Source organism: Pinus tabuliformis, chromosome 5_2 (assembly GCF_031772625.1).
Source record: "Pinus tabuliformis cultivar Carrire ecotype Pingquan chromosome 5_2, CPIR1, whole genome shotgun sequence".
In the NCBI taxonomy this organism is placed as follows: Eukaryota; Viridiplantae; Streptophyta; class Pinopsida; order Pinales; family Pinaceae; genus Pinus; species Pinus tabuliformis.
In genome coordinates, this window is record NC_142306.1 from 937,629,799 (window position 1) to 937,656,353 (window position 26,555).

General features: G+C 38.0%; 1 protein-coding gene across 1 annotated transcript in view; it reads right to left on the minus strand.

Annotated features, from left to right (window-relative positions):
- The window catches only part of LOC149162352 (uncharacterized), a 187,476-nt gene that overhangs the window by 89,786 nt on the left and 71,135 nt on the right, over nt 1–26,555 (minus strand). The window contains exon 10 of the mRNA XM_089437229.1: nt 18,479–18,586. Within this exon, the coding sequence (XP_089293355.1) occupies nt 18,479–18,586 (108 nt within the window). The remainder of the gene's footprint in view (nt 1–18,478; nt 18,587–26,555) is intronic.

The window sequence follows — 26,555 nt, forward strand, 5'->3', positions numbered from 1 at the left end:
GAAACATTGAGGCTCTAGATTCTAAATGTCATGAACACAAACATATATAAAATAATATATATATTAATAATTAATTAATGAAAAGACACATGAAAGTACAAGTCCCAATGAAAAGATGTGACTTCTTATGAAAGGACACACCCACCTAGTATTTGATCTTATAGATCCATTGTAAAGTGACTACAGACTTTCCCTCCATTCATGGCACTATGTCCCACACATAATTCCTCATGGTGGAGCTGTAGTCCTCCACAATGGCATCCCTCCAGACTTGCACATCTGCAACCTCCTCAAAAGAAGAAGGCTCGAACTCACTAATGCTGCTCAACAAGGTCAAATAACTGGAAAATCTTGCGGATGGTATGCTCTGCCTGAAGGTGCTGCTACGACCCTCCACATGCTCTTCGGTATCCCTTAAGGTCTACTCGGCCCATCTATGCCTCCTCTTGGTAGGGCTCAAAGGAATGTCTCGCTACTTGCCTAGATCTACAAGTTGTGTCCCTACTGCTAGTGTTATTGGTCCATGCTCAACCTTGGGAACCTCTTGCTCATAATCCTCTACCCCTGCTAGTTCTCTCTATTGAGACCTCCTAAAGGTCCTACCCTCATCAAATCTGACAATCCCGACTAACGATAAATTTCCTCAGTCCTAGAATTTAGACTCAGCACAATTTCCCTATGATTAATTCCACCAACATAGGACCACAAATGTCTGAAGGCACCAAGTCCAACACACCCTTGGACTTGGTCTTGGTGTGAGGAAATGCAACCTTGGCCTACTTGCCAAGCGCACACCCTTTGCACACTCCTTGCTCTACCTTGATCTCCAAAACACCTTTAACCATTCTTCGTAACATAGGAAGAGCCATGTTTTACATCCTCCTATGCCAAAGCTCACTCTGGTTGTCACTCTCATGTATGAGAGCCTTCATCGGTTGTCCTCTCAACAGATAGAGATTCTTCTCCCTTCTCCCAATTACTCACCTCTTGTTGGGATCAACTCCTTTCAACCCAACAGCCACTTCACCTCCCATGAAGTTGACCTCTAGTCCTCTGTCTTCCATGGTTGAAATTGATAGGAGATTCTTCTCCAAACCCGATACAAACAACACTTCATTCACCTCCATGATACCTCCTGAGTCCATCTAAAACTCAATGCTACCAATACCCTCTACTGCATACTTGGTATTATCACCAAGCTCTACATGTATATCTTTGGGCTCCTTGGTCATGTTGGTGAAAATGTCTTGAGATCCCATCATGTGACAAGATGCTCCATTGTCCACAAACCAAACACCTCTCATGACAGTTCCAAAAAGGAATGACACCAAGGCAAAGTTCTTCTCAAACTTTTTGGCCAACTCATCCATGTGTGTAATGGCTTCCTTGGTTGTCTTTCCCCTGCCCTTCTTCCTATTTGGACACTGACTAAAAAAATGCCCAAACCTGTGATATGCAAGGCACTGATTGAAACGCTCAGTCTGGTCCCCGAATTTGTCATATGCTCAATCTGTGTTACTTGCCAAATTGTGCTACCCTCTCTCATAACATCTCATTTTTGTGTTACCAATCTATCATATGCTCAGTCTGTCACTAGGGTTTGTTGAATCACTCTCTTTGCCTCCACTCTGACATGTTTGTTGTTCTATCTACACTCCAAAGCATTCAAACGCATTTATATCCCCATGTATGTTTTTTTTTATTTGGCGCTCTGTGATCGAGCAACCTTTATTCCTAAGCTAGTCTACATTACATACCATTTCAACTAGACAATGGTGCGACGACCAGCCTTGCTGTTATGGTTGAGGATCAACATCAAGCCAGTATATGTTACCTGTCATTACAGTTGAGGTTTAGCATCGAGCCAGTATATGTTACCTATCAGTATAGTTGAGGATCAACGTCGAGCACTTCGAATTGAAATCTTTGGTATGATACAAGAGGAACTGAGAGAGTGTTCTATTTAACCGCTATGTTGAATAAGCTACAAGTTTCCTTTAAATTTGTTGCAAAAGCCCATTATCTCCCATCAAGTCAAGTTTTCCATTTGAATAGATTTGTTGGAATAGACAAAGAGAAATATTCATCCAGAAAGCATTCCTACTCTCACATTGATGTCAAGGAAGACAAAGGAAGGGGTAAAAGGCAAAATTGTGACTTTGAACAGAGTTCTGCAATGCCTAGTGATAGTGACACTGTTTATCGCATTCTTTGTCTTGGTAACACGATAGGAAGGGTAATTGGGGAAGGTGGTAAATCCTTGAGGCAAGAAACCCATGCCAAGATCAAAATTGCAGATTTTATCTGTGGTGTCGAAGAGAGGATTATTATTATCTTCAGCTCTCCAAAGGATTAACATAAGGAGCATGATGAAAAGAAGAATAGTGATGCTAAGGCTGACAATGCAACTAAGGACAACATTGATAGAGAACCTTCATGTCCTGCACAAGATGCAATTTTTAAAGTTCATGCAAGAATTGTCGATGGAGAGGGTGTTGGTGACTTGACTTATGAAGAGGATAGTAAGAGTCTGAATGTAACTACTCCCCTTCTTGTTCCAACAAACCAAATTGGGTGCTTACATGGAAAGTGTGGAAAGATAATTGAGAAAATGAGCAATACCTTCATGTGCCATGGATAATGACGAACTTGTTTAGATATCTGGAGATCCAACGGTGGTAAAGATTGCCTTGTATGAGATTTATGCTCAGTTGCATGAAGATCCAACGAAAGGTAAAGCCCCTAAATCTACTCATTATATTGTTGCACATTGCAATATTGGAGTAACCAAAGACTTGTTTCATATTTCATTTGCTTCTTGGAAAGATGCATGGCTGCTTGATACAGGTGCAATCTACCATATGACCTTTCTTATGATTGTGAATTAAATTTCTCTACTAATTTTGAACCAACATCCTTCAACGAAGCTACTTCTCATGATGAATGGAAACAACCAATGCAGAAAGATTATGATGTCTCCCTCTTTCCACGAGTGAAATTCCTTCTCCACTTGTGTGTCTAGGCCTTTCCCTAACCATAAATTAGAATAAAAAAATAATTGACTTGGGTCCAAACCCACAACTTTGGGTCAAAACCCTAACCACTTGGGTAAGTTGCCCAACCAACTCACTTTTGGTGGGCTTCATTCTATCGGAAATACCTTCTGAGCTACCCAAATTCCAACACTCCCTCTTAGTGAGGAAGGTATTTCCTTCACACTTTGAAATCTCCAGCTCCATGACTTTCCTTGCATACCCATGATTGTCCTCACATGAGTCATGACTTCCCTTGCATAGCCATATCTGTCCTCGCATGTGCCATGTCTTCTTTTGTACTTGGCCAAACTTTATCTTGCATGGTGCATGATTGTCCTCGCATGTAGCATGACTTTTCCTTGCACCACCATGAGTGTTCTCACATGGTTCGTGACTATCCTTACATGGGATGAAAACTCCACTCTCTTGCTTGAACCTGAAGATTCAGACTTCCATTGGGTGGCTAACGTTCCTTTGCAATCTCCCTCTAAAGCTAGACTCCCTCTGAGCCTACACAACCTCCACTGGCTCGCTTTGCTTTCCTATGTACACTTTTATCAACATGCTCTTCAAAGTAGCTATGATCCCATGTTGAATTTTCCTTATATCCCATATTTGGTCTATGTCTAGACTTGATCATAAACACGGTGAAGGTGCTCAACCAAAAGCACTTTGCACAGCAGAAATATAACAGTAGTGAAATCAATTAAGTACACAAATTTATATGGCCCAAATCTCAAACTTTTTTAGTCTATTATTAAAAGAAGCATTGGGGCTCTCGTACCAGGGATCATGTCCCTTTATATCTTTGATACAATTAGTATACATAGTATAGTATACAAAACATAGGACTTGAGATCTATTCCATTAGATCTACAATCTACCCAAAAAATCAAATGCTACATGAGCTAGTGCCTTTAGCCCAAGGTCCTTGGATTGTTGTTGTCCTTGGCAACCAGTCATTCTGCAACCATGCTATAGCTCCTCGATTTGCTAGATTTGCTTCTTCAAATCACAGATTTGACTTTCTCCTTGTAGATCTAACCCTCCAACACTCAGATCCTTCTTCTTGCAAAACTAACCTCCCAACACTCAAATTTGACTTTCTCCTTGCAGTTCTAACCTTCCAACACTCAAATCTGACTTTCTTTTTGCATATCTAAATGTCCAACACTCAAATTTGACTTTCTTCTTGCAGATCTGACCTTCCAACATTGTGGCTAGATCCTCCAAGCTTCTACTCAACCTCCTCCCTTTTTGCAGTGTCTCCTTTAGCTGACTAGACCATGGAGAAACTCGGCTTCCCTGCTACTGCGACCCCTCTAAGGCAAATCTATGACTAGGTCCTTTAGCTTCCCTCTCTCCACAAGTGAAAGTCCTCCATTTGTGTGTCTAGGCCTCTCATTTGGGTCCTAACCCACAACTTTGGGTCAAAACCCCAACCACTTGGGTAATTTGGCCAACCAACTCATTTTTGGTGGGTTTCCTTCTCTCAAAAATAGATTCTGAGCTACCCAAATTCCAACACAATTATGAGGAGACTTTTGCCCCCATTGAAAAATGGGCCACCATACAGACTCTCTTTGCCTTAGCAGCTCAGGATGGATGGAAATCCCATCAAATGGATGTAAAAACTACTTTCCTAAATAGAGACATAAAAGAAAGTGTTTCTATGTCTCAACCATAAGGTTTTGTTGTGATGGGACAAGAACAAAATGTATCTAAACTCCTCAAATCCTTGTATGGTCTAAAACAAGCACCTTTATTTGTCAAGAAAGTTGGTAAAATTGTTGTCTATCTTGTGGTATATGTAGATGATCTGTTGACAACAGGGAACAGTGATAATTATATTACATCAATAAAGAAAGAATTGAAGAAACGATTTGAGATGACCGACTTGGGACACCTTCATTACTATTTGGGCATTGAAGTGACCCAACATCGAAGATATATATTCCTCTCTCAAAAGAAGTACATTGGAGAATTGTTGAACAAGTTTGGCATGCTTAATGCAATCATTTGTCCACTCCAATGGAACAAAATCTGAAGCTCACATCTAAAGAATGAAGGATGCAAGGTAGTATAGACAAATTGTGGGAACTCTTATCTACCTCACCACTACCGAACTAGTTATTTCATTTGTTGTTGGAATCCTTTCTAGGTTTATGCAAAAAGCTTGTGAGAGACATTGGTTTATAGCAAAAGGACTTCGAAAGTACTTGAAAGGAACTCAAGACTTTGGACTCAAATATTCACAGGTGGATGACTTCAGCTTGATTGGATATTCTGATTCAAACTTTGATGGAGATAAGGAAAATGGAGTATCTACTTCAGACTATGTTATGAGTCTTGGATCAGGATTGTCTCCCAGAGGTCACACAAACAGTTAGTTCCAGCAGATTCCACAACAGAGGCAAAATATGTGGCAAATGCAAAAGCAACCAAGGAGATTGTTTGGCTCAGGAAAATTCTTGAAGATTTGCAGGAGAAACAAGTAAGCTCGACACCTCTACTGATTGACAATACTTCTACAATTAATTTGGCCAAGAATCCAAAATTCCATGATCGAACCAAGCATATCATTATGAAGTATCATTTGATTCGGCATCATGTAGAATCCAAGACTATTCAACTACAACATTATTCCACAAATGAGCAAATTGCAGACATCTTTACCAAAGCGCTTTGAAGAGAAACGTTTGAAAGATTCAAAATGATGCTTGGACTCAGAAACACCCCTTCAGATTAAGGGGGGGATGTTAGACACCTAATCCTCCAAGATGTGGCAGAATATGTAAATATATAAATAAATAAAATAAGGTAATCTACAGAGACCTTAGTGTTGGAGGCCCAAAGGTCACTTTAGTGTATATATATATATATATATATATATATATATATATATTTCAGATTGGCAATGCTTCCTTGGCCTGACAATTTTCTAGAGCTCTAATACCATGGTAAATCTCCTAATACCAACCCACATTTATTATTCCCAACGATTTATTTTATTAGCCAAAAATAAAAAAAGAATCGTTGAAAAATAAAATCATTGGTATTTTAACATCCAAAAATTTATATGGAGTGGAAATAAAATCAGAGAGATCAATCACACATTACAACAGATAAACACCCAAAACAATTCTTCTTCACTACTTAATCTCAGGAAAATCAAGGTTTCGACCCACAGTGAAATTACAAGGAAATATGCATTGACTGGAAATTGCAACTCGGCCCCACAGGAAGAATTCAACCATACGAGAGAATAATCTCCAAAAAACCTATAACCATCCTCTATGCCATAGGAAGAGCCATATAGTGTAGGTGTCCCATCCTCCTATGCCAAAGCTTGCTTTGGTTGTCACTCTCATGGGAAATCTTCACCAACAACATAGCCTTGCACCGGAAGAAAAAGATTTGTCTCTGCGTTGACCAACTATTTGACTTCTATTTGACCAGCGTCGACTTGGGATTATTTGTTGCTATTTCGCCAAGCTTTTGACTAATTTTCGAGACCAAAATTATTTGTAGTTGGTTGACTATGGTTGACCAAAGATATGCTCTTGTTCTGCGTCGTTGACCAAGAGTTGACCACAGATCAACTTTTGTTATTTGACCGAGACTTTGATTGTGGAGTTGCATGGAAGAAACAAAGTTCATTCTTCAAGTTAAATACTCCAAAAGACTTGGAATATGTAGATCTCCATTGAGGATACAAGAATATATATAAAATGTATGAATAATAAAGATGTTACAAATGAGAGTAAGGGGCCTGCTTATATACTAGGCAGGTGCCTCTTCATGGAAGGTCATGTAAATTTAGACATACCTCTTCAACACTAATTACTAATTAACTAATCATTATGACAATTATCATCATTATTTATATTTAATATATTTTATTCATAACATTGCAAGCCGAAATTCGGCCCTCTGTTGTAGACTTTGACTTGCATGGTGCATGGACTTTTCTCTATCATTTGTCCAGTTTGATGTGGCAATTATTGAGTTCAAAGATTGGCATTTTGACCGGAATATTCTAATGTACATTTTGATGAATTGAACTCTTTCTCATAAGGAAAAATTATTCGGTTTTCCCCATTGGGGTTTTGCCTTGGTCATTGACACAAAAATTGGTGTCTCTTATCCCATTGTTTATTGTGATCTCTATTGCTCTATTCAAGAAGTTAATGGTTGAAACTTTTCATGTATAACTGCTTAATGATTGGAATGATCTAAATTGTATCATTGGAAGTAGTTATTAGTTTGAAAAATTGTACTAGTCTTAATTGCACTAGAAAATCAGCATGGAATCAAAGCATTGGAGAAGGGTAAGAGCATCGAGATCACTTAGAAGAGCAATGGAATTCTACATCTTGTGTTTTGATTAGTCATCTTCATCATGAATTCCTTCATGAAGATAAAAACAAGCTTGAAGGAGCTACAAACTTCAAGGCATGGAAGACTAGAATTGACCTAGTGCTTGCAAGACATGATCGTTTTGGAAAAGTTACTAAACCAGTTGATCAAGCAAGAACAGACAATTTTCAAGAAGATGACATCTTGGTTACAAACATCATTGCTAAATTCGTTAGGGATCACTAATTGCTTATATTTTTTATCACAAATCTTCCAAGGAGATGCATGGTGTGCTTCTTGATTATATACCATCAACCACATCAATCAATCAATAAGTCTAAGGAGTTAGCTTCATGATGTCAAGATAACAAAGAATGATACTGTGACATCATTCTTTGAAAGAATATCTCAAATAAGAGATCAACTCAAAGCTATTGATGAACAACTATCTGACAAAAAATTAGTAGTTGTGGAAAGGGTGGTGTTCTAGCTGCTGCAACGCCCTCCAAAATTTTGGCTTGCACCCAAACTTCGAAGCCTTCCTTGGTCTTTTCCTTAATTGTTGCAAACACTTGAGTTCATTTCATGAGCTTTCTCGAAGTTCTTTGGCCCCTTTTAATGTCGTACAATGTTTGCGAGTCTTTTCTCGTGGTTTCGAAGGTTGGTCTTTGTGTATATGACTTGCCCCAACCATGTAAACATTCGTCGCATTCATACACAAAGTCTTGAGAATTGTCGCACAAGTGTCGTCACGGTCGTCCTAAAGTCTATCTTAAGTGTCGCACTTGTCATATCTTGTCATGAGGCAATCACACAGAGGGAGATGCTTTGTTTGTGTGTTCTGGTGATCTATGTTGTCGTGTTGTCAAAGTATGCTAAGTGTGTGAGCACAGTTGAGGTTATCACAAGCCCATCTCCCTTCCCACACATAGCCATTTTCGGAAAATCTTCTCGATCGGGCAACTTAGCTTCACCGAACCCCTTAGCCCTCTAGGATGTGACCCTGTTGCCTAGAACTGCGCAGTGCGCAATCCCTTCAGGGTAGCTGCTTTGCGCAATTCCTCAGTCCCTTGTCTCATTGGCTCTACATTCCACAAGGTAGATACTGTTGAGAAATGATTGCAACCTCCCACCAATAGCTGAAAAATTGTCAAGCAAATAGTTCCTGTTGATAAGCAATTTTCCCTGCAAGAACTGCTAGCTATGCCAGCTCCCTAAACTACCACGAAATCATTGCTTCTCCAGCTCTACGCAAGCCCCAAAAAAGCACAATTCTGCCCTCCAAAAATATCCACAACTCTGGCTTGCAAACTCCCAAATCTCCTCGACAAAATTCTGCAAGAAAAACTCCACAAATCTCTCAAACCAAAGTTGCTCTGTAAGCCCTTCTTCCTTCGAACAATGATGGAATTGGGTAAATGAAGTCCCCTAGAGTGGCACTCGAAGTCCACCGAAGATTGAGATTAGATTCCCACCTGAAAGCATCCTATGTTGAACAGTACAATGTTGACTTGGCTCAACAACTCAAGCAAACAGTAGTATAATTTTTAGATTGAGAAAAAACCCCCAAATGATGGCCCGCATCTCCTATTTATGCTTGTTTCCCTCTTCCTCTCCTTATGGGCCTCATTATCCACTAGTACGCCTTTCCTCTCCTTCCTTCTCTCTCCACAAGTGTTTTTTTCCTAAAGGAGTGTGAATTCTCTTTGTGTATGGCCCCCACAACCGACCAAAAATTAGATTTTCTCCTTCTCCTAAGTCGAAATACCAAAAATTGTTGCTAATTTCAAAATTGTAAAAAAGTGTAATATTTCCTAAGTCCTCCTCGTTAAAAATTGTTTGTCCTCAAGCAATGCCCGAACAAGCATTCCTTCCCACTATCTAATGGCCCAAACATGCACTACAAACAATACCAGGGTCCCAAATGTGCCATTGAATCATCCCTATCCCATGCATTAACCTGACACAAAGGAATCCCTCAATACCAGGATCCCAAGCCACCCTGATCAAAGTGGAGCCACCCTTGCTCCACTCACTATCCAGCCAAGTATAGGTACCATGAATCCTCTACATACCATCAATAAGTAGAGCATCATAATAATGCAGGACTTTGTCCAACTCCCCATAAAGTTTCCCTACCGAGTAGTCCACCTCATGCACTCCAAGAGTAAACTCCTAAAGATACAACCCAACCCCTATGGGGAGGAAGTCTCTCCCGCATGAGCTTCCCCTAATATCTTCCTAGTTACCGACTTCCCATGTTGATGAAGTCCCCCATGCCATCAACAAGCCACAAAATCCCAATGAAAGATCTAAATGATCTCCCCCTGTAGTAGCCAGATCTCCCCCTGTAGTAGCCAGATCACCCCTAAAGGTCGGTGAGTTGTTTAGGAATGTGATGCCCGGGTCCCATGCTCGCCCCATAAAGGCACCACCATGTTGTAGTTGCACCACTCTGACTCTAACAAGTTGCCCATCATGTGCACACTGTATCCTCCTCCCCTGAAACCCGATGGTGAAATATTGACGAAGGCCAAGCTCGTCCTGCCCAGGTATCTCTATGATGTTGATATGTACCCATCCATCGCTAATCCTGATCTTGAGCTACAACTGGAAAAACCTGACTCGTCGAACAATGGATGCCTCAAAGATCCACCATGTGTCAACCCCAATGTGAGCTATAGGTCACCCTCTGCTACAGTCCTGCTTCTCACGAAATGGAGTGGCCCGTCAACCAACTGAATGCATGGATTCCATAAGGGGTAGCACTTGACCAACATGTCCATGCCATTCGATTATCATCATCAGCCCTGTCATGTAATGTTGTAAACCCAGTTGGCATGTGTAAATTGTAAATAATCTTAGCAGATTTGTGTCATGTATGTATTTGCCTAGGTAAACCTAATCTTCTAGTAATGATCTACGTTCTCAGCCTAACCCCAAAGCCGGGATGGATTTTGTCACTAGAATCTTAGGGGAATTCTAGTGTGCTAGGTTGCGTCTATGTAAAAGTAATTTGGAAATAATTCTAACTGTTTGGTTAGGTTGTTACAAATTGATTGATCTGCTAGATTATATTTGTGTCGTAGAACTATGTGGTCTATGAGGGTCTATGTCAAACGGGTTTTCCCCCTTGAGATGTAAAATTGTAAAGTGTCTTGAGGGTTAGAAAATGTTATATCCCCTCATAAGTCCTAGGTCCTAGGTGATTTTTCCAAAGGGTAAGTTCGAGGGTCTAATAAAAATAATTAAAAAATTAAAAAATAATTAAAAGATAAAAATAAATAATAATAACAAAAATAATAAATAAATAAATAGATAATTGAAAAATAAAATAATAAAATATTAATACGTCAAAGTTTTGAGGAAATAAATGCAAATTTTTAATTTTTAATATATTAAAATGCATTTAAAATTTCGACAGATGAGATTAAAAGAGATTTTGACCCTCATCGATGGTCGAGATCTCTTTGACATGGATCACTCGAACTAGCCGTTGGGAATTTTTTCTTTAAATAGGGTGTCAGGGGTCATTTGAGATCATTCGATCTGAGTCTTGTACTAAAGAAAGCTCTCTTGTAGTCATTTTTCATATGCAATAAAGAAAGACTTTGGGGTTGAAATCTTGTTGGTGTTACTCTTCTCAAAATGCTGTAAGATGTTTTAGTTTTCTGCATGATTTTAATTTCAGCCATTAATAATAGCTTTATCAAGAGTGATTTTAAACACAGGTATCTTGTTTAGTCACTAGGGTTTGAATGGTAGTAGAATTTCTGAATGTGATGGCAGGTATCTCCATTAGATTTGGATTTTAGTATTGTTTTTTCCCTCTTTGTTCATGGTTGAAGTAAGTTGTGCAGGAAAATCTAGATTGTGAAGATCAACGGGCGTTTGGGGAAGTTCTCGGCTGAACCAGCCAACTCCCGAGAAGCATTTTTTTGAAGAGCCCAGCCAGTTTTGATCCCGGGCTTATCATTCGAGTTTTTCTTTTGAATGCATGAGGGTTTTTTTGAAGCATCTCATAGTAAATCTAAAATTCTGAAAATATTTCTGTGGATTATTGACAAATCTGGCTGCTTAGAGTCGTTAATCTGTAAATATTGTAATTGTTTGACTAGTTTGTAGGGTTTTAGTTTTAATCCTTGCATATATTATTTCTAGGTGTTTTTCTTTTTCTCTTACAGGTTTCAGATCTGAAGATGTAGTCTTGTTCTGAAGCCAAATCTAGGCCCTAGAGGGTGAGATCTAGCCTCAGCGTCATTTTTGCAGGGATATTCTTCAAAAGATTTAGGTATTCTGAAGAAATTCGAGGGTTTGTTCAAGCTATCTGTCTGTTGTTGCATGGGGTTTCATTTTGTTGCAGGAAAAAATTTTGAAATTTTTTAAAGAGCAGGGTGTGGGATTTTTGCTTCACTTCCACGCAGTTTTCTCCCACTGGCAACATTTTCTCTCTCTGCTTGCAACCCTCATTCTGCTATCCTGGCATTCTGCTTATCCTGGAAACCCCATTACGCTGCCACCGCCTAATCCGCAGCTCCATTTCCTTCCACGGAAACCATCCCACGTTGCCGCTATTTCATTCCAGCTCCACGCTCCACATCCCTGCACGCAAGTCTCTCATCCATTGCTTTGCCAACTCCATCTGCATCGTAGCTCCATATTTCTTCTTTCAAACACTGCAATCTCAAACCATTCCGCTACTCCCTTCTTCCTCACGCAAACACCATTGCCCAGCTCCTCCCTCACACCCACACTCCCCAACAGCCTGCCGCTATTTCATTCCAGCTCCACACTCCACTCTCCTGCTGCTTCATTCCACACTCCACCAGCAAGCATTCTACCATATAAGCTCCTCACGCTGATTTGTTGGTGCCATTCCACTATCAAGCGTCCAAGCCTGCACAATAAAAGCTCAACGCATTTCGATTTTCTCTTTTCTTCATATATTTGATATGATTAGGATTAGATTTTAATTATTCATCTTTTGATTTTGTCTAGTTTAGATTTTAGTTTAGAATAAAATTTTAATTAGATTTTGGTTTTTTTTTAAATTTTAAGTTTTGATCATTTTAATTTTAAATCTGGAATTTTATAATAAAAAATATAAAAATCATAGAAGTTTTTTTTTAGTTTTGGTTTAGGTTAATTTAGTTTTAGAGTTAGACTTTTACTTTTATCTAGCTTAAGTTCTAGTTTTATTTTTAGATATATTTAGGTTTAGCTTTGTTTTATTCAAAGAAAAAAAACATAAAATCATAAGAAAATTTGGTTTGCCTTTATCTAGAATTTAGTTTTTATTTTATGATTTTAATCAAATAATAAAAAAAACTCCCAAAAGCATAAAAAGTGTCAATCCTTAGTTTTTTCTTTATTTAGTCTTGTTTTATTTTAGAATTTAGTTTATCTCTTCATAAAAAATAAATAAATAAATAAATAAAATATAAAATATAAAAAATCTTGAAATATTTTTTGTCGCATTTAGTCGTAGCGTACTTTGTCACGTTTCCAAATTTTGGTGTATTTCGCTAAGGCTAATAGATTTTTGATGTGGGATTAATATTTATCATTTTTATATGGTTAAACATGCTTAAATGTTCATTTGAAGATTAACTATATGAAAGTATAACTGGTTAGCATTTAAAATTGCATGGTTATTTAAAGCATTTGATCTTTTTTAAGTTTAATTGTTGGAACATTGGTAAAGCATTGTGCATTTGTCGAATACCTTGCATTTGCTTGGGTTATTTGATGATAAATGATTGTTAATCGTGAAATTACAAAGTTCATATTTCTGCAACATTTAATAAACAATTATTTAATCATTAACTCCATAAGGCATTGGTACATTAATTTCTAAAATCAATCAAGTGCTTGTTTCGCTCTAGCCTAGGGAGATGGCTTAAACGAAGAGATCAGGGATTCAGGGTGACAGCCCCCGGTCTGAGCGTTGTCACTCTGCCTGGACAATCTGTGTGACAACAGGCCCCATTATCCACTAGTACGCCTTCCCTCTCCTTCCTTCTCTCTCCACAAGTGTGTTTTTCCTAAGGGAGTGTGAATTCCCTTTGTGTGTGACCCCCACAACCCACCAAAAATTCAATTTTCTCCTTCTCCTATGTCAAAATACCAAAGATTGTTGCTAATTTCAAAATTGTCAAAAAGTGTAATATTTCCTAAGTGGCCTAGGAAATTTGGAGATATTACAAGGTATAGAATTTCATTCGTCAATGGACAAGTTCTAGTATGGAAGGACTCCTCATTTGAATCTGCTAAGGTCATTGGTGTATGAATAGGAGGCCTCTATCGTCTCCTTTGACGCTCAATTCAAGCCTTAATACACAACATATCTGATCTTTGTGAACTATGCCATCGAAGGTACGTTCATGTTCATTATAAAGCTTTGTCTAGAATGAAGGATTTTGTTAAAGGTGTACCTAAAATCAAGATTGAACATGACGGAGTTTGCAAAGGATGTGCTCTTGGCAAAAATGTCAAAGGACGATGTACTAGTAGTTATACTAAATCCAAAGAAATCTTGGATCTTGTGCATTCTGATGCTTGTAGATATATGTCTAACAAATCCTTAGGTGGTCATTTGTGCTATGTCACTTTCATTGATGATTACTCTCGTAAAACATGGATTTACTTCTTGAAATCCAAGGATGAAGTATTTGAAAAGTTTTGAGAATTCAAGGTATAGGTTGAAACAGTGTTGCACGAAGTGCCCCCCCCCCCCCCCCGGTTCCAAGCCCCGAAGCGCGTCCCATACGGAAGCGCCTAGGAAGCTTGGCCGGAAGCGCGCTTCCGAAATTCGGAAGCGTCACTTCGGCTTTTTTAGACGCTTCCTGGAAATTTGGAAGCGCTGGCGCTTCCAAAGCTCCGAAGCGCGCTTCGTACGGCGCTTCCCAGACGCTTCCAGAAAAGCTTCCGGAAAAGCATTTAGAAAATCGTTTTTTTTTTTCAATTTTTTTTAAATTTTAGGTGAGTTTGCTTGTTGGGGGTGGGTCCACCTTGGGTTAGGGTGACAAATGAAAGCAAAAAAAAATATAAATATAGCAGATGCTCCCTCATGGTAATGTTAAATTCTTAAAGTAAAAGTGACATTCTCCTTTATTTTTCATTTTCATTCTTTTACTTAAATTTTTAACATTACCATGAAATGACTCAGAATGTTTGAGAGTGGTTCCAGCCTCATTGGACTTCATATGGAGAAAATAGAATTTCATATCCTATTCGAAATTCAGCAGACTTAACAGTTTTCAGGTATTCAGGATCAATGGGATTGTGGCATTTCATTAGATTATATCAAGTATGAAGGTATGCGATTAGCATTTAATCAAGAGCGCCAAGCCCTATATGTACCCTGGTGTTGGTGGTGTTAATTGTTGAACTCCTTTGTCACGCGGCACGCCCTTAGCAAAAAATTACCTTTCAATCAAGTCAAAATCATCGATCAAACATGTTAAGCTTTTTCTACCATATTTTAAGTCTTGAATTAGGTAGTTTGATCAAAATTGGGCAATGTTGGCTAATATCCCTAGACAATCGAGGTAGAGGCAAAGGCTAGACAAGAGGAGAAGAATCTAGATTCTAGATCATTAATGTACAATGGATGTTATATCTATCTTGATTTATGCAAAAATATGCATGTTTTCATGTCTTCTACAATTAATTTGGTATTTGGGATGTTTGTTTTGAGTATAAATGCAAAAAAATAAAAATATATATATATATATATAGCAGACGCTTCCGTGGACGCTTCGCTTCCTAGATTTTTGGAAAATGACGCTTCGGCGTCCCCGCTTCCAAAAAACGCTTCCGCTTCGTGCAACATTGGGTTGAAAATGCTACAGGAAGAAGGATTAAGACTTTAAGATCTGATAATGGAGGAGAGTATGTATCCAAATAGTTGATTACTTTATGCAGGGATGCTAGAATTAAGAGGGAGCTAATAATTCTCTACTATCCTCAACAAAATGGAGTTGCTAAAAGGAAGAACATAACTATTATGGAAGTTGCAAAAGCCATGCTTCATGATCAATAGTTGACTATGTTTCTATGGGGAGAAGCTTAAAAGATAGTTGTTTATGTTCAAAATAGATGTCCACATCAAGTCTTGGATTATAAGACACTTGAAGAAATATTCACAGGTGATAGACCCAATGTTGAAGATTTGAGAATTTTTTGGTTGCCCTATTTATGTTCATGTGCCCAAGAAGACAAGGACAAAGCTGGAGACTTCTAGGAAGAAGGGAACTTTTGTTGGCTACAATGAAAATTCAAAGGCTTTCAAAGTCGATGTACCAAGGCAACGATCTACTGAAACTTGCAAGGATGTCATTTTTTATGAGGATGTTGCTCTTTGGAAGTCCAAGGGATCACACTTGCACTTTGATGATGAGATGCAGGTGACTCCTAAAAATGTGGAATCAAAATCTAAAGAACTTGAACCTATCGAACAAGATCCTCAAGAAGAATCTGATGATCCACATGAATTTTTCGATTCACCTAGATTCACTGTATCTGAGACTAGAAAGAGACTAGCTTGGGTTCAAAGAACTTTGAAAGAAATTGAAGGACATGCAGCACCTCGAGGGACTTTCAGGGAAAGCAAGAGGCCAAATAAGTATTCAGGTTACACAGCATTGATGAGTAAGACCATTGAGTCCAAGCCATCCATCCGCCTATGAAGAGGAACTTTAACATCAAGTTTGCAAAGATGCTATGATTGAAGAATACCATTCCATATTGATGAATGATGTATGGAAAATTGTGCCAAGACCTGAAGAAAAATACTGTGACTTCCAAATGGATATACAAAATCAAGCATGCAACTGATGGGAGGACTGAGAAGTAGAAGGGAAGATTTATGGCCAATGGATTCTCCCAAAAAGAGGGAGAAGATTATGAAGACACATTTGCTCCAGTTGCTAGATATTCTTCTATTAGATATATTATTGCTCTTGTTTCTATTGCAAGTTGGAAATTGCATCAAATGGATGGTAAGACTGCTTTATTGAATGGAATCATTGAAGAGGTATATATTGAACAGCCTCAAGGATTTGAGAATCATGATAGAGACACATGTTTGTAAGTTGAAGAAAGCCTTGTAAGGGCTATAGCAGACTCCTCATGCATAGTACTCTAGTATTGATAGCTACTTGTTGAGTCTTGGCTTCAAAAAGAGTGATGTTGATACGAATTTGTACTTCAAAGTTGTTGAAGGTTAGCCCTTGATTTTTCTGCTATATGTAGATGATCTATTTCTGACAGGGGCTAAGGTTTTCATTGTCCAGTGTAAGAGGGAGCTGATTTCTCAATTTGAGATGAAGGATCTTGGTCTTATGCATTAATATTTGGGATTGGAAATTTGGCAAAAGCCTAATGAAATCTTTGTTGGACAAGGAAAGTACACCATTAAGATCCTTAAGAAATTTGGCATGATGCACTGCAAGTCCATGGACACTCCCATGGTGACAAATTTGAAGATGCTGTGAGATTGTGATTTTGATCTAGTTAATCGCTCTATGTATCGCAAATTGATTGGCTCATTGAACTATCTGGTGAACACCAGAGCTGATATCTGCTATGTTGTGAACACGTTGAGCCCCGACATTCAATAGAGACGATACTACAATAGAGACAACGTCTCATTGTTTCTTGTCTCGTTGTCTCTACAAATGTGACATTGAGCCCCGACATTCGATGCTACGCAAAAATCAATAGTTCTTGTTGTAGCACTTGAGTTTTACCCTAATAGAAGACATGGGGAAGTGGAGCTAGCGCCTTGCATGATTTTGAAGCTTTATTCTTAAGGGAAAAGCAGGGCAAGATAATGGAGTTCTTGTATTCTTGATTATCCATGGAAGTCTTGACATTAGCAATGATGCAAAAGTGGAAGACATAATAATTGAGGATTCAAAATCTAGGATGGACATGTAGATTATGAGGCTAGCACTGGAGTTGTCTTTCTATGTACTTGAGTGATGTTGATGAAACATAGCTAGGGTTTTGCAAACCCTAAGGCAAACAACCATGCTAGTGTGGAGAGCTTGTGTGACACAAGATTGTTGTTGAAATGAAGGACTTGTTAGTGTTGATGCTTGCTTGTTGGAGATCCTTGATGTTGGCTAGGGATTTTCCCAGTTTACTCGAGGTAAGCTTTCATAGAGCTATCAGATCGTACAAGATTTTGGGACGAGGCTATGGTATGTACATGAAATTCATCTCTATACAAACATATGGTGTTTTCAGCTATCCATAATTGTCTCTATTGCAGATTTGATCTTTAGCCATCTATTTCTTCATGTTTAAGTAATTTCCAGCACTAGCATATATTGCTGCTTTGACATAAATTAAGGCTCAAATTGTCAAGTGATTTAACATTAATCTTGACAAAAATAAGGCAGATTTACTGCTGTAATTATAGCAGTCATAAAGTGAAGTTCAGGGCTGTTTTGTGCATAATAAGATTGCCTAGAGAGCTGAAACTTGTTGGCACACATTGGTATCTTTTTTCTTGGATTGCATTGTAGATTAGGTTTTTAAGAGGCGAAATATTGTCTTGTGTTGCTGCTGTCTTATTTACATGTCATAAGAGCCCCATGTCAGAAAATTCACAGGATTAAGATCCAGGAAATCTCTAAGAAAGAGATGTAATTTCTGAAATTGCATTAATTGCTTTACATTTGTGCCACATTTGCAGACTACAAAAGTCCCACATTTCCAACATTTCATACGTTATCTACTTATCTCCTAGATTGGGATTGTCAAGAGTTTCATTTCTAGGTAGAGATGTCTTTTCCTATTACTTCTGTTCATACTTTATTTTTAGATGCAAATCCCATAACCTATTATTCTCTTGACCTATAAGCAGTAATGTATTTTCTTTGTTTGTTGCTCAAATTGTGATTACACCACATTGCTGAAGATGCTAGATACACCCAATTCCATACCTTTGTAAGTAAACAATCTTTTGAACGCAATAGTATGCATAAGCACACATACAAAAATTAAAAGACTAAATAGACAGAGCAGTACTATAAAAAAAGTACATCTAAACACAACGCTTTCTATTTATGCACCTTTGAAAAGTAACTGTCCGTGGGTCCTCTGTCTAGAGGATACTTCAATGAGCCCCGGATCGCAACAGAAGCAAGATAAGTCAAAACACCATTTTGTGATTGTATACACTGCAGTGAAAATCATAAAAAATCAATCAAAGTTAAAAAAAAAAAAAAAAAATTGTATCATCCCAATATTCCTTTGTCAAACTCTTTGCATAATATTGAGAAATAATCTACTTAGAAGTTTATTTCATTTTTAGACATGCAGGATGCCTCCTTACGAACCAATGATCAATTGGTCTTCATTTTCAGTTTGTAACTAATATTTCTTTAATCTGCTAGATCTAACAGTAACCTGTTATTTAATTTCTTGCAGTATTGGCATGTTTATTTGATATTTTCCCCCAAAAGAAGTAAAAAACATATAATTGTATTTAATATCTTGGAAAAATAAGTAAACACAGTAAAAATCTTTATTTGTATAGCTAGGAAACAGTACCTCTAAGGCATTAAAATTTTGAACCTCCCCTTGAATCTAAAAACAAAAACTGATACATAGTTGCTACAATCAGAGCTTTATCAACAATACAATATACAAAAGCACAGTTAATCATTTTTAATGTACAGAATGGAATATTAAAATCAGGTATGTTGTTTCATAGATTATAGCAACAATAAGACAGCAATTGAAGCATAAAAACTGATAGCTTGTAGGCTTGAATGAAAAAATACACAAGAGGTATTTGATAATAATAATTTATTATATATAAAAAATGTATAAGTGACGAATGTTACAATGAAGACCCGCATATATATACCTAAGCAAGTATCCTTTTGTGAATGGGCGTGTCTTTTAGACATGCCTTTTCACTTAACTAATGACTTCTTAACATAATCACTACTTGACTACTTAGTATTTGTATTATTTATATTTATTTATTTTGTTATAAATTATATTCATAACATAGCCCCTTCCTTCAGAAGCTTTGTCCTCAAAGCTGTATTATTGGCAGCTTCCTTCACCTTAACCTCGAATAATTGTCTTCATCTGGCGCACGTCATTTTTAATAATTGGTCACTGGTACCTTAGCATGTAGAAGTCTCCAGTAATGTTGTCTTGTAACTAGTTTAGTTTTTTTTTTTTATTGAATATTTTTTTTAGATACTGAATTTTTTTTTAAATATTGACTTTTTATTTTTTATTTTTTTAAATACTGATTGATTGGTTTTTTTTAATTAATAATTATTTACTTAAATAAAAAAAATTTAATAACTCTTTTTTTTAATATTGACCTCCCATTATTACTAATTTTTTTTATTGGATTATAATTAAATTAATTAACTTAATTTAATTTTATATAATCACAATAACTAATATTGTTGTACGCTCACAGGATCGAACCTTTAACACATGAATATATATCCCTTAATCATTTAAAAAAAAATACGTGACGGTCAAGGGGGACGTGATGTTTTGAGACCCGTCCCAGGTTTACTTAGTGGCATCCTAGGTTTCCTTAGCGGCTGACAAGATTTGATGGCGACGGCTTTAGACAACGCAGACGTGGAAGTTCGAAGGAGGGTCTACCACTGGTGCACGATAAGAAGGCAATAGAAACAGAATTGATGGTGGAGGTGCAGTGGGGAACGACAGCCGTTGGGGAGACACGGGTAGTCGTGTTCGATTTGTTTGGCAACGGATGGGGGAGACAATGGATGATAGGGACGAAGGTGTCGGATGGATGTGATGGAGCAATGACGGCAGATTGAAGCGTGGATTGGCAGCATGGATTGAAGCTTGCATTGGTAGTGTTATGTCTTCCCGATGTATGTGAGTAATCTGTGAATAATCTACAAATATTTTTTTGGTGGTTGTCATAAGCGAAATGTGAGAACACATCGTATTGGGTGCAATGGACTATTTCCAGCAGTGGAAGTTACCGAGCATTTTTCAGAACACTGAATATCATAAATAACGCAAGTAATACATGGCTTTCCTTCTATCGCAACCACGTGTTCTGCAAGAGAACTTTGTAGAATGATAATAAGTCCATGTAACCACTGTGTTTAATCACCCTCACAATCTCCAGGCACCCTATGCTGCTCATGCTCAGGTCTGGAAGCATTTCCAAACATTTCATAACCATGATTTATTTTGCTTCCGGGGACTTTAGTTCACCCCTTCAGAGCCACCCGTCTGGGTTACTTTGTTTTGTCATTTTTGTAACAAGAGACAACTGATCTAGAGTAGCTTCATTAATGCCCCCCACCTGATTATGAATGAACATGCTTGACAACAGGAGTGCCAAGGAAAATATTTGTGCACTATATATACCAGTTTGATCATAGGAATCAATTCCTTCGGTATCCTGAAGCAAAAGATTGTATTCAATTCCATTACTTGCAGTCTTCTTCAAGGGAGTACTCCACAACCAAAGACTTTTTGTACATTGAAGCAACATAATATTAGCGTGGGAACACCAGATGGAACTTTCTGAGATACATTTTGAATTATCGACAAGATGAAACAACTTGTGTAAATGTGGAGGAGTAGTTCGATTTCACAAGTGGAAGTGACTAATTGACCCCATTACTAGCTTCATAATGCTTGGATGTTTGATTATATCCATGTCACCTTGAGAAGATCCTAATCCAACATGTTCAAAATTTTCCATGTTAGAACATTGTTCATTGTTATGATATTGTTCATTTTCTTGTTCTTGAAGATAGTCCTCATCCACATCATCTTCATCTCGATCATCATCTTGATCTATGTCATTCTCATCCATATCAAGACCAGCTTCATCAGAATCATCATCTTGATCTACATTAGCTTCATCTTCAACATTATAATTATCTAAAACTTCACCTTGTTTCATTCCTTCATTGTCCCTATCAACTCCCTTATTATTGATTTCCTTTTGACATGCTTTAACTTCTACAAATGATTTTTCTAAACGCTGAAATGCTTCTTGAATTTTACCAAACTGCTCCATGAATTCAGGACGTGAACGATATGGCATATTGTGCGCTGAACAACACTCAAAGACACATCATTATCTTTTGCGCCATGGCTCTAATACCACTGAAGCATAAAAACTGATAGCTTGTAGACTTAAATGAAAAAATACATGAGGTGTTTGATAATAATAATTTATTATATATTAGAAATGTATAAGTGATGAATGTTACAATGAGGACCCGCATATATATACCTAAGCAGGTGTCCTTTCATGAATGGGCGTGTCTTTTAGACATGCCTTTTCACTTAATTAATGACTTCTTAACATAATCACTACTTGATTACTTAGTATTTATATTATTTATATTTATTTATTTTGTTATGAATTATATTCATAACAACTATTCAATTGAAATAAATTTTGTTGAGGCTTATTATTTCAGTTTATGGGCATTCATGTGATATTTGTAATTTTCCTGAGTATGAATGCATTTTTACACCTGGAGGCTAGAGGAAGACGGGAGCGAAGGCGGGAAAAATAATAGATTTTCAGAGTCACTGCAGAGGCTGTGATCCATGGAGGGACGCAAAGGAGGGAGCTCCACTCCCTCCTTCAAGCAAGCCGTGAACAACAAAGGAAAAAAGCCCATGGAAAATGATAGAGGACCTTCAACGGGAAAGAATAAGAACAGTGAAGAGGAACAAAATGGACAGGAATCCAAGGAGAAAAATATTATTAAAGAGAATGAGGAAGAAGACCAGGAATAGGGAGAAAAAAACAAAGCACACATGGGCCCATGTAAACCCAAAGCTGTTGTAATTCCCAGAGTCACGTTAAATGAGCCTGCTCTACAGGAGCACAGGGAATATATGCAAACCTATGCAATCATTTGCAAATTCATGGGTTTATGGCCCACTGAAAAAGCCTTACAAATGTGGATAAGACACCACTAGAAACCAAAAGGAAGCATTGACCTACACCTAGGTTCAAAGGGATTCTTTACAGTGGTTTTTGCAAATATCGAAGACAAGGATAGAGTTTTTGAAGGTGGGCCATACTTCTTTGTTGCAGCAGGTCTCTATATGCGACCTTGGATCATGAATTTTGTCCCAAAACGTGAGACCTTTACTTCAGTTCCGGTTTGGGTAAGGCTCTATTCTCTGCCGCTTGATTATTGGCAAACAGAATCATTAACAGCCATAGGATATAAGCTAGCATGGCTTGTTAAAGCTTCTGAAGCCACTAGGAGAGGAAAGTATACTTCCTTTGCTCGGATCTGTGTGGAGATGGATCTCTCTGGAGCTCTTCCAGATGAGATAATCTTAGAAGTTCATGATGAAGAATGGGTCCAAACCATAGACTACGAGCATATTCCATTCAGATGCCGCAAATGTCATGAACATGGACACCTGTACAGGGATTTCTCTCTCACTAGAATAGAGAATAAGAGTAAAGCTAGTGATCTTAAAGACTCCGAAGGTTTAAACAAAGGAAAAGGAAACAAAAAGGGAATAAAAGCACAGAAATCTGAAGGACATCAAACCAGCCAAAACAGATTCAGAGTCTTGGAAGTGGAAGAAGAAGATAACACAGCAGACCAGACGAAAGGGGAAGTATTGATGGAAGAAAAGAAAGTAGAGGACAAGGAACAAACACCAGATAAGATTCTGCAAACAGAAACAATGGTGAGCGACGCAGAAACAGAAATGGATCAGGAGATGATCCCAAGTGAGATGGAAACGGAGGACCAAGAACTCCAGGCGATTCTTGAGAAAGAGAATCTTGACTTGGAAGATTTCTTGATTCAAGGAACTAAAGAAGGGTTAGATTCTTTACCTCCAGAGGAGTTCAATAAAGTCCAGCAGCTATATATATGGAAAACCCAAAACAAAGGACCGGAGAGGCAAAGGAGCAAGGAAAAACAGAGCAATGAGGGGGTAAAAACGGTAAGACCCATACCTGTATTAGCACCCAAAAACCCAGGAAAAAAAAATAGGCAAGAAAAAGCAGAACGAGTTATTAATGGAATGTGGAAAACTAATGATAGACTCAGGTAAGATGAAAGACCTAACCAACTACTCTTTCACCAATCTTTAATAATGAAGTTTACTTCTTGGAATATCAGAGGTCTTGGTAGTAAAAGGAAACAGATACTGATTAGTAACAGAATGAAACAAATAGCTCCGGATGTGATCTTCATTCAAGAAACCAAATGTTCCATTCATAAATTAAAAGAGATTCATAGCAAGTGGCTCAATAATTATGAGTTTCTGGAAGTCAAAGCAGAGAATACAGCAGGTGATATTCTTACCCTTTGGAATCCCAAGAAAATAGAAATTTTAGATGCTGAAGCCTCTCGAGATTATCTCTTCGTGGTCATCCAGCCTGTCAGAGATAAGGATACTTACCTCATCACCAATGTGTATGGACCCCAAAGATTGGAAGGAAAACTAAAATTTCTTGATTCTCTGGAGGAACTAAGGGACGGGCATGCAAATAAGCCATGGATACTGGGAGGGGATTTTAACATGATTAAATCGCTTTCAGAGAAAAAAGGTGGAACTAGAATTCAAAGTCAAGACTTTCTGAGGTTTCAGTCTTTCACAGACATTATGAAGTTAGTGGATCAAGCCAAAATGATGTGAGTCATTGATTAGGATCTATTCTCGGCCATTGGTTCTCAACAGAAGGATTATAAGAATAGGCTTGATGGGCATTTGGAAAACACATCAAATGGAGATCAAAAGATCGAAATTCTGAAGCACAGCAGTTGCTGGGAAGATAATTTGAAGTGATCTTTTGCAGTGAGGGGCGGGGATAGTACCAGTTGGGGATTTCCCCTGATCTGGGAATACTCATCAGAGGAGGCAGAGAGAGATCCAAGAGAGGCACCACAAAGGCTAAGCTGGCCATCGTAGGCTAACGCAGAGGCAGCGCAGAGCCTTGAGGAGGTCCATAGTTTTGCTAGAGGAATCGATTTCTGAAGCCAAAAGCCAGGGTGTGAGACCAAGAGGTGGAAATCGAAGTTCCTAGGAAGCAAATCGATCAGCAAAGGAAGTGACGTTGTCCCTAGACGTTGTGACGTTGGGTTGATGCAGTGACTGCACAGAGGCAGTAATGGGGCAAGCCATTATGTGGTTGGATCAGTAGGGATCGCCTATGATAGCGTGAGGTACTTCTCACTATTCTTCTGTCAGTGATATTCTCTGTATTGGATAGCCAGCAAGGCATCCAAAGATTGTATTCAGAAACTACTACTTAGTAATACAAACCCTCAGCTGCTACACTGGTTTTCCAGCATTGGGTTTTTCTGGGGACATTTATCCAAAAATAACTGTGTAGATGTGTGATGATTATTTCACTCATGTGTTGTATTTAGTTTCCGCAAATTTTATTTGTGTAGGCTGCAGTGTATTTAATTCGATATTTGTCGTAGCACATAGCAAGTAAATTGTTTAATCAAATTAACAATTAGGAGAATTAACATTAGTTGTTGCAGTAGGAATCGGGTAACCGATTTGTCACATGGTATTAGAGCACAAATCGTGAGCAGAAGAGCTCAAGCAGAAAGGAAGAGGAGTTCAAAATTATTGCAGAGGCAACAATTCGAAACCCCAACAGGCAACGCAGTCCTTGGGCTAGAAGGTCAAAGTTTTGAGGAGAAATCGATTTCTCTGAGAGAGCTGACAGAGAAATTCGATCTCTAGATCAAAGCTTTCCAGAGGCAGAAGGGAGCAGCGTATTTTTTCTTGCAAAGCAGATCTTCAGCTGGGACGCAAACATTTTGCAGAAATTGCTGGTCGAATAGCATTAGTGGGAGAGAGATATACACTTAAGGGAATTTCTTCCTTAGAGAATTCCTAGCCACGAAATTTGAATTCTCATTTGCTGAGCAGCAACAAGGGGCAACAGATCTACTGTGTTATGAATATAATTCATAACAAGTAGCTAAATAAAATAGATATTAATATTAAATAATTAACTATTATTTAGGTTAATTAGTCATTAATATAAGTGAAAAGGCATGTCTAAAAGACATGCCCATTCACGAAAGGTCACCTGCTGAGGTATAAAAGCAAGGTCCTTATTGTACATTCAAATCATCTCATACATTTTATATATATTAATAAATAATTATTTTGAATACCTGTGTGTATTTTTAACAATTAAGTTTACTAGCTATCAAGTTTCCGTGCTTCAGCATAAGTTTTTATGCTACAGTGGTATCAGAGCCATGGCACACGATATAATCATGCGGGCCTTTGAACGTAGTTCGCCGCACAATGTGCCATTACGTTCACATCTTGATTACGTCAAGCAGTTTAGTATTCAAGAAGAATTTCAGCTATTAGAAAAATCATTTCCAGAAGTTTCAAAATGTCGAAAGGAAAGAAATAACAAGGAAAATGATCAAGATAATGATTCTAATTCCGATGATAAAAGGGAAGTGAAAATGGCTAAATCTGATAATGGAGAGGAATACCTGAATTCACATAGTAAAAGTGGAGGAAACAATGCCAATAATGTTGAAGAGCTGAAGAAGCAGATGGACAGTGGGACTTCCCTTGATGAAGCCATATTCATAACAGAAAATATAAAGTTAGAGGACACCAATGAAAACAATTCTGCCAGGTTCACCAATTTAGAGGATTATGCTGATTGCAAACTTCACAACCAGGAAGTTGAGCAATCACCTCTAACCAATGAGCATTTGGAGCAATCAAGTAATATTTGTAGTCGACTAGGAGAACGAACACAGGAAATTCAAACTCTCATTTTAGAAATTGCCAAGTCTGGTTACAAAATAAGAAAAAGGGGAGGAAGTGGTAAATTAAATACAAAGAGAACTAGTAGCATGAATATGTTTTCTCAGGCATCAAGGAACTTATTATATGATGATAGAGACAGGGAAGGAAAGTCATACCATTCAAGAGATATTCACCACAAAGAAGAAAGGCACATGGATGATAAGCCAAGGGCTGACAGGTACAAAGATGACAAGCAAAGAGATGAAAGAGAACAGTATAAATATGTTGAGCAGAAGGGACCCTGTGAAATAGGTTCAAAGATTGACAATGGAAGCTTATGGTTCTGGTACTGGAAGAGTGGTCATAATTTCCAGCAGGCTCAAC